At 36.5% G+C, this 10198-nt stretch overlaps 1 protein-coding gene across 2 annotated transcripts in view; it reads right to left on the reverse strand.

Annotated features, from left to right (window-relative positions):
• Positions 1 to 10198, reverse strand: part of SPIDR (scaffold protein involved in DNA repair) — a 469654-nt gene that overhangs the window by 456824 nt on the left and 2632 nt on the right. The window contains exon 2 of one of the 2 annotated variants that reach the window (XM_077768515.1): positions 9337 to 9390. The exons of the other annotated variant lie outside the window; for it this stretch is intronic. Within the exon in view, the coding sequence (XP_077624641.1) occupies positions 9337 to 9390 (54 nt within the window). The remainder of the gene's footprint in view (positions 1 to 9336; positions 9391 to 10198) is intronic. 2 annotated transcript variants of the gene reach the window in all.

The raw sequence follows: 10198 nt of genomic DNA on the forward strand, positions 1-10198 counted from the left end.
AACATCATCCTCAACGGGGAAAAACTGAGAGCTTTCCCCCTGAGATCTGGAACACGACAGGGATGTCCACTCTCACCACTGTTGTTTAACATAGTGCTGGAAGTCCTAGCATCAGCCATCAGACAATGAAAGGAAATCAAAGGCATCAGAATTGGCAAAGAAGAAGTCAAACTTTCACTTATCGCAGACGACATGATACTCTACATAGAAACCCCGACAGACTCCACCAGAAGCCTACTAGAACTGATCCAACAATTCAGCAAAGTTGCAGGATACAAAATCAACGTGTAGAAATCGGTTGCATTCTTACACACCAACAATGAAGCAACAGAAAGAGAAATCAAGAAACTGATCCCATTCACAATTGCACAAAAAACCATAAAGTACGTAGGAATAAACCTAACCAAGGATATAGGAGATCTGTATGATGAAAACTATAGAAAACTTATGAAGGAAATTGAAGAAGACACAAAGAAATGTAAAGAAGACACATGGATCAGAAGAATAAATACTGTTAAAATGTCATTACTACCAAAAGCAATCTACACATTCAATGCAATCCCAATCAAAATTACACTGGCATTCTGCTCAAGCTAGAACAAACTATCCTAAAATTTGTATGAAACCACAAAAGACCCAGAATAGCCAAAGTAATATTGAAGAAGAAAACCAAAACAGGAGGCATCAGAATCCCAGACCTCAACCTCTACTACAAAGATGTAGTCATCAAGACAGTATGGTATTGGCACAAACACAGACACATAGACCAATAGAATAGAATTGAGAACTCAGAATTGGACCCACAAATGTATGGCCAACTAATCTTTGACAAAGCGGGAAAGAGTATCCAATGGAAAAAAGACAGCCTCTTTTTTCCAGAAAAGAGATGGTACTGGGGAAAACTGGGCAGCAACATGAGGAAGAATGAAACTGGATCACTTTCTCACACCATACACAAAAATAAACTCAAAATCGATAAAGGACCTGAATGTGAGACAGGAAACTATCATAACCCTAGAGGAGAAAGCAGGAAACAACCTCCTTGACCTCCACTGCAGCAATTTCTTACTTGACACATCCCCAAAGGCAAGGGAAATAAGAGCAAAAATGAACTACTGGGACCTCATCAAGATTAAAAGCTTCTGCACGGGAAAGGAAACAATCAATAAAACTAAAAGGCAACTGACGGAATGGGAAAAAGATAGTTGCAAATGACATATCAGATAAAGGGCTAGTATCCAAAATCTGTAAGGAACTCACCAAACTCCACACCTGAAAAACTAATAATACAGTGAAGAAATGGGCAGAAGATATGAACAGACACTTCTCCAAAGAGGATATCCAGATGGCCAACAGACACATGAAACGATGCTCAGCGTCCCCCATCATCAGGGAAATACAAATCAAAACCACACTGAGATACCACCTCTCGCCGGTCAGAGTAGCTACAATGAACAAATCAAGAGACTCTAGATGCTGGTGAGGATATGGAGAAACAGGGACCCTCCTATACTGTTTGTGGGAATGTAAACTGGTGCAGCCCCTTTGGAAAACAGTGTGGAGGTTCCTCAAAAAATTAACCATAGAACTCCCCAAGACCCAGCAATAGCACTGCTAGGAATTTATCCAAGGTATACAGGAGTGCTGATGCATACGGGCACATGTACCCCAAGGTTCATAGCAGCACTCTCAACAATAGTCAAATCATGGAAAGAGCCTAAGTGTCCACCAACAGACAAATGGATCAAGAAGACGTGGTTCATCTCTACGATGGCATACTACATGGCAATGAGAAAGAATGAAATCTGGCCATGTGTAGCAACATGGATTTCAGAACTTGAGGGTGTTATGCTGAGCAAAGTAAGTCAGGCAGAGAAGGACAGATACCACATGTTTGCCTGTATAGGTGGATTAGGAGGAACTTACCAGAGGACCATGGAGGAGGAGAAGGGGAAAAATAGTTGGGGAGATGGAGAGAAGCAAACCACGAGAGACTCTTGAATGCTGAGAACAAACTGAGGGCTGATCGGGGTGAGGGAGAGGGGAAGGGGGTTGGTAGGCATGGAGGAGAAACTTGTTGGGTAGAGCACTGAGTGTTGTATGGAAATCAACTTGACAATGAACTATATGAGAAAAAAAAAACAAAGAAACAAAAAAAATAATAGAATATTACTGCTATCGTAAAGGATTGGCTTAACATCTAATTGTATTTAATTCACTTAAGGTGAAAGTATAGTTTTCCTTAAATTGCTTCCCATTTTTATAGGTAAAACATTTTTGGAACATAGCAAATGATAAGTTTTTCCATTTTATATTTTAGTGACCTGTACTAGGAATGAGTAGTTTTACTTTATCTTTATACTTGGTGAGAAGTCCAAAGAAAAACTAAAGACAAGTAAGGTTATTTTCTTAGCCGATTAATCTCTTTCATTCCCACTCTTACTTCCTGTTCCATCCTGCTGTCCCTACTGTCTGGATTAATTAGGCAGCCTATTTTATTTTTAAGTTTTAATTTTTATTTACTTTTTTTTTTTAGTAATCTCTACACCCAATGTGGGGCTTGAACTCATGACCTTTAGATCGAGTCACATGCTCTACCAACTAAGCATTCAGGCAGCCCATCAGCCTCCTGTTTTAAAGTTTTATAAATCACACATTTCTACTTTGAGACCATCATGTTCACTCTTCCCTTCAGAGCTTGTTTTGCCTCTCTACAGAGTTATACCTTAGGGGTTTTTCTCCTTTAAATTACTGATAAAAATGATCTTGGATTACGTATTCTATATCTTGAAAGCACTATCATTTTTGTTAAATATATATTAGGAAATATATAAAATAATAAAGACAAGGTAGAATAATTTTTTAAAAACCTGCATGGATCCATTTTAGGTATGTGGCTAAAGTTTTCCTTTAAGTTTGTTAAGGTGTGCAATATTTAATTTTTCTACTTGACATTTTTTTTAAAAATCTATGCTTTTGAAATGAGAGAGTCACTTTGATTTTGAAATTATTATTTTCCTTTCTTCTAAAAATGTCATTTTTTGTTTTGTTTTGTTTTGATCATCAAAAATTATAATTTTGTAGGTTAAAGAATCTAGATGCACTGATCTTTGAAAAGGAGACTTTATTTCAAATGCTATATTCACCTAGAATATTAAAACTGTCTCAAATTATCATAAGGGGTTTTTATTTGTGTTTGATACAAATGAACTTGCTTACTAAATATTTGGGTAATAAATAAGTATAAATATCAAAAATAAAATGAAATAATTGAGTTCAGCAAAGTTGCAAAATGCAACCTCAATATAAAAAATCAATTGTATTTATATATACTAACAATGACCAATTCAAAATTGAAAATTTTAAAAACTGCATTAAGAGTATCAAAAAGAAAAAGGAATAAATGTAACTAAAGAAATACAAGACTTTCACAGTGAAAACTAAAATACAGGGGCACCCGGGTGGCTTAGTCGGTTAAGCGTCGGACTTTCCGACTTTCGCTTAGGTCATGATCTCGCGGTTTGTGGGTTCGAGCCCCGCGTCGGGCTCTGTGCTGACTGCCAGCTCGGAGCCTGGAGCCTTTTCAGTCTGTGACTCCCTCTCTCTCTGACCCTCCCCTGCTCACGCTGTCTCTCTCTCCTAGAAATAAATAAAACATTTAAAAAAAAAAAAAAGAAAACTAAAATACAGTTGAAAGAAATTAAAGATCCAAATAAAATGGAAAGACATCCCACATTTATAAATTGAAAAACTTAATTAAGATGGTAATACTCTACAATTTATTTACAGATTTAATCCAATAAAAATTCCAGGTGGCTGGTTGTAGAATCTGACAAACTGATTCTATTATTCACATGGAAATTCAAGGAACCCAGAACAATTTAAACAATCTTGAAACAAACAAAAAAAAAACTTAAAGACTTCACAAGCTACAATAATTAACAAAGTATGGTAATGGCATAAGGACTGCCCATAGATTAATGGAAGAGAATTCATAGTTAAGAAATAAACTCTTATATTTTTGGTCAATTGAATTTCAAAAAAAAATAAAGGCTAATACAATTTAGTAGAGAAAGAATAATCTTTTCAACAAATGGTGCTTGGGACAACTGGATATCCACATGCAAAAGAATGAAGCTAGACACCTTACACAGAGACACAAAAATAACTCAAAGTTTAAATGTTGAAGCTAAAAATATAAAACTCTTAGAAAAAATCTCTCAGAAATAAATATTCATGACCTTGGGTTAGGCAATGACTTCTCAGATATGACACCAAAAGCATAAGCGGCAAAAGTTGACAAAAGTAAAAATAGATTGGACTTCAAAATTTTAAAATACTTATGCTTCAAATAACGCCATCAAGAAAACATAAAGTCCACAGAATGGGAGAAAATACTTGCAAATCATATATCTCATATAGGAGTGGTTTAAGAACTTGTGAAGAACACTAATAACAGTAAAAAATAAATAATCCATCTAAAACATGGGCAAATAACATGAGTAGATATATCTTCCAAGAAGATATAAAAATGGCTAATAAGCACTTGAAAAGACATTCAAAATCATTAGTTATTATGGAAATGTAAACCAAAACCAAAACAATTTTACCCATTAAGATAGCTAAAATCAAGAGACAGGCAATGACAAGTATTAACAAGGATATGGAGAAACTAAAATGTTCATTCCACTATATAAAATGATGCAACTTCTTTGGAACAAAGCCTAGCAGTTCCTTAAAATTTAATCACAGAATTACCATATGACCCAGCAATTCTAATGGTAGACTTATATCTATGAGAAATGAAAACTTACATCTATCCAAAAATTGGTACACAGAGGATCATAGTAGTATTATTCCTAACAGCCAAACAGTGGAAGTAATCCAAATTTCCATCTATTGATCGGTTTTTTTAAATGTGATATATCCATACAATAGAAAATTATTCAACCTTCAAAGAGAAATAAAGTATTGATACATGCAACAACAATGTAAGGGTCAACCTTGAAAATATTATGCTAAGTGAAAGATCCAGTCATAAAAGACCACACATTATTCCATTTATATGAAATTTCCACAGTAGGCAAATCCATGAAGACAGAAAATAGTTTTTCATTGCCATGGGGTTTCTTTTCAGGGTGATGGAAAATGTTCTATAATTAGAAATATTTGCCCAACATTGTGAATACACTAAAAATCAGTGAACCTTATACTTTAAATGGATAATTTATTATCTATGAAACTGCATAATTCATACATTGCCAGTGCGATTGTAATACTGTACAGTCACTGTGAGAAACAGTTTATTATAAAACTAAACATCTAGGGGAGCCTGGCTGGCTCAGTTGGTAGGGCATGTGACTTGATCTCTGGGTTGCAAGTTTGAGCCCCATGTTGGGTGTGGAGATTACTTAAAAATAAAATCTTTCAATAAAATAAAATAAAATAAAATAAAATAAACATCCAATTACCATATGATCCAGCAATTACATTCTTGGGCATTTATCTTAGAAAAAGAAAACCTATGTTCCGACAAAAATCTGCACACAAATTATTTATTCATAATAGCCAAAACTGGAAATAGCCCAGATGTTCTTCAACAAGTAAAATGTTGAGCCAAACTGTAGTACATGCATTCCATGGAATACTACTCAGCAATAAAAATGAACACTACTAATACATAAAACTAGTATTAATCTCCAGAGTATTATGCTGAGTTAAAAAAAAAAGAAAGAAAGAAAGAAAATTATCCGAAATAATTATAAACCACATGATTTCATCTCTGTAACACTTTTAAATGATGCAATGTTTAAAATGGTGAACAGATTAGCAAAGGCCAGGGGTTAGCAGTGGGAAGGGAGTAGGTATGATTATCAAAGGAATCCTTGAGCTAACAGATCTGTTCAGTATTTCTAGTGGTGGTGGCAACACGAACCTATAAATGTGTAAAAATGTACAGAAGTAAATACACACACCTCCAGGGAAATCTGAATAAGATAATTAAATTGTATTAATGTCTATACTGATGGGATGTTGTACTACAGTTTTGCAAAATGTTACTACTGGAGCAAACTGGGTAAAGGATACATGATGTATCTATTATTCCTTACAACTGTATGTAAGTCTATAGTTATCTCAATTTTAAAAAATAATTGCCTCTCAGGGACATAATTAAGTACAGGAAAGAATAGGGCAGATTGCAGTTTTTTCTGAGAAACTATTTTGTACTATTTTATCTTATTTGCAAGCATATATTATTGATTAAAAGGAAGAGTATCTTCTCCCTTAAATAAGGTATATATGTGAAGTACTGACATATAGAACATCTTTGATAAATGTTAGCTCTCTTTCCCTTCCATTTTAAGAATAAGACAATGTAGATTGACTAAAATATCAATACTAAGTAGCCTGATTCTGAACAGAGCCACCAGTAAGCCATCTGATGAGACTACCAAGGGCTAAAATTGTAACCATAAGGTATTCCTATCAAGGTAACTACGAGAGAATCTCTCATCATGACTGAACAACTTTAAAACAAAGCCCTCTTTTTAGTCTTTCTTCAGCAAGCTAAAAGTAATTCCAGGGAATGTAGAGGCAAAGTAGTAGAGGATATTCAATAGATTTGCCCTCCTATAAAAATCCTTTCATGATCATAGTTTTATTATTAACTGCTTTCATCACCACTAACATTGAGTGCTTTTATGTTCAGTACATCATTTCACGCATTCTCATCATTTAATCTGCATGCTAATGCTGCAAGATATAGGTATTATCCCCTTTTATAGACAAACTGCAACTTAGAAATATTGGGTATATTGCCCTAGTCAGAGGGCTAGTCAAGAGCACTGTGCCAAGATTTTCCTCATGTATTTCCTCATGGTAGGAAATATTTTCTAGCTACTAACTCTCTGCATGATCTCATTTTAAGACTCCTTCCCTTCTACCAACTCACTTTACCAATCACCAATCCACAGGGCTATGGTAAAAAGACCCAACAATCAGAACTTCCTTCCTATTCTCTTATTACATGTCCTTGATCATTGCTGGCAAATACGCATAATCAACTCCCTAGCCCTCTGCTCACACACATTCTTACATACACACATACAGAATCACACACATACATGAATTCCATACTCACACTTCCCTTTACATCTCCATGTCACCGTCATAGCTCAAGTTATCATATCTTCCCCAAGGTTAAAGTCTGCCATTGTAAAAATCAGCCAGCCTCCCCTCTACTGACCTCTCCTTCCCTATGGTCTCAGAGGAAAAATGTTCCTATCCTCCAAAACTAACCTTCTGTAACAGAATCCAGTCTCTGCAGTAAAGGGTCCTTATTTTCTCCACTGGCTCCATCGCTCCTGCTTCAAAGAAGCAAACTGTTTCCCTTTTTTAAGAAACCGTTTTCACCTGAAATGGAGCCTTGTGTATTTAGTTAATACCTATCATCATAGGTATGGCCTGGGCCATTATGCAAGGAACATCAGAAATAAAGTTAAGTTTTGTGATGATAATGCAAAGGATTAGGGAAGGAAGGTATCATCAGAAAGATATAATTTTCCTTTTCTCTCTTTTAGGATTTTATCGAGATGTTTTTTCCTTCAGTGGGAAAAAGAGGCTATGATTCAGGGAGGGATTCAGGGAGGAGAGCTAAAATTCAGTGGGAGGAGGCAAAAGGAATTGTGAGTGAGGGGGAGGTATCAGGAAACTCAAAAGGTTAGCAACTAGGAAAGAGAGTATTTGTGGTCATTCATGGCTATTTAGCAAGGAAAGGAAACACAAAGGATAAAGGAAAAAAGAACTTGAAATGAGGGGCCTAAGGCAGGAGGAAGAAAAGAACTAAAATAGTGCCTGCCTTTGAGCAACTGCCTGCTCTCCAAAAGCCCAATCTCTCCCTTGGGCTGAATTTTCACATATCTGTATAACCTAACATCAGGTAAGAAGCAACTAATTTCCCTCAACTTTTCTGTTTTTCAGAAGTTCAACTTCTGAGTCACCACTGATTCTCCTTTCAATTTCAGGTGCGTAAATCTCATCTTCTTTTTACAATCAATCAACTCAGTCCTCTCCCAATACCATTCCCAACTCTACCACTTTAGTCCATGACCATATCAGCTTTCATCTTAAGAGTCCAGAAAGATCTACATGGTTTATCCAAAATTACAATATTACTCAGTTGCAGAGCTGACGCTGTGACCCAAGTCTTCTGACTAAGGTATTTCCTTATGTTTCTTCAGATCTAGAATACTTGAAAATCTTTTAAACTAGTACCACTTTCATTCATTCATCCCAAATATATTAGGTACCTAATATGTACAAAGGATTATGGCAGGCGCTCTGGGGCACATGGGGTGAACATAATCTTAAAATATCTTTATTATAAGAATAAGTACAAGTAAACCCAATACAAGACACGAAGCTATTAAGAATAACACAGACAAGTTCCACAGGAATACAGAATAAAGTTCATTTACACCTGGGATGATTAGAGATAAGGTGGATTTGAGGTGGTGCTTGACAGATGATTAAGATTCCAATAAGCAAAAATGGAAGAAATGGCAGTACTCCAAACCAAGAACATGAGCAAATACCAAGAGGCAAGAAAGCACAGTGACAACTACTTTACCTAGAGGATAAATAATGAACAAAGCTTTGTAAAGTTAAGGAATAAGGTATGGCCACATTACAGAAGCTGTGAATAAAAGGCTGTAAGAGGCTAAAAAAAAGTCTGAAATGACCACGAGTATAAATACTGGGTTTCTTCACTTAACTACTGTGTGACCTTGGACACAATACTCAACCTCTCTTCTATGCCTAAATTTTCTTGTCCATAAAATGAGACCAGTAATAGTACCCAATAGGATAGCTGAATTAAATGGAAAGAAAAAAAAGAAGAACTATCTTTAGGGGCACCTGGGTGGCTTATTTGGTTAAGTGTGTGACTCAATCTCAGCTCAGGTCTTGATCTCAGTCATGAGTTCAAGCCCCATGCTGGGCTCTGTGCTGGGTGTGGAGCCTACTTATAAAAAAGTAAAAAAAAAAAAAGGAAAACCATCTATAAATGAATTAATGCATATATAAGGCTCTTGCCAATTGATTATGTAGTCAATAAGAAGTGAAATGCTTAAGCAGAGGAACAATATTAATTAAAGTGGGGTCTAAGGGAAAGTCGTCTCAGAAGATGGAACAGGAGCAGGCTACATGGCTGGTACCACAAAAAAACTACAAAACCACGAAGTACTTTGAGTCTGATCTAGGCGGACAGAGAAGAAAAAGGAAAAGAAAAAAACTATTGGGGGAGCTAGCCTCCAAGATTGCTCCTGTCATTCCTACCTCTTGGCATTCACATCCTCTGTACTCCCCTCTCACACTGCACCAGGTTGATATCTATGTGATAAAAGGAATAGAAGAGAGGTATGTCACTTTTGAGACTGTTCTGAAAGACACCAGGGCCTCTAAGTCCCTCCCTGTCTCCTTCTCTTCAGAAAGCCAGTTGCCATGTTGTGAGAACTGCCCTATGGAAGTGGCAAGGAACTGACACTTGCCAACAAACACATGGGTGAGTTTGGAAGTGGACCCCCAGGCTCAGTGACCCTTCATTTGACTGCAACTTGTAGGAGCCACTCAGCGGGACCCAGCCTGTTGAGCCAGTCCCAGATTTCTGACCTTCAGAAACCCAATAAAAAATATAAGCACTTATTTTAAGCTGCTTCAGTTTTGAGACAATCTGTTAAACAGCAATAGATCACTAATACAATTATTGACAAGAAAAACTGGGTAAGTTTTTGAAAACTAATAGAATGAAGAGGGTAGAATTGAGTCTCAAGTCAAAACTAGGATTTCTAAGGATGTACTGTAAATGCCCGACATTAAATTTTTGGTTGCCAAGGCATCCGTTTCAGAAGACATCCATCTTGAAGAAACACAGTAGCAATTGTACAATACAATTACTAGCAAACTAACAGGATAAGGAATTAAGCTGCCCCTACCCACGAAGGTCCCTCTTTCAGAAAACCCTCGGTAACCTACACAACTGACCATATGAGTGACTTCACTTATCCCTTCTGGTGCTCTAATTCCCACCCTTAGGCTTTAAATTAGCCAATAAAGAATGGACCTCCAAAACCCTAGATACCCCACCCTCAGACCCTAATAAAGGCAGACCCCAGGTTTTCTTTCTTTCCTTCCCCCCCCC

Source organism: Crocuta crocuta, unplaced genomic scaffold (assembly GCF_008692635.1).
Source record: "Crocuta crocuta isolate KB4526 unplaced genomic scaffold, BGI_CrCroc_1.0 scaffold381, whole genome shotgun sequence".
NCBI lineage: Eukaryota > Metazoa > Chordata > Mammalia > Carnivora > Hyaenidae > Crocuta > Crocuta crocuta.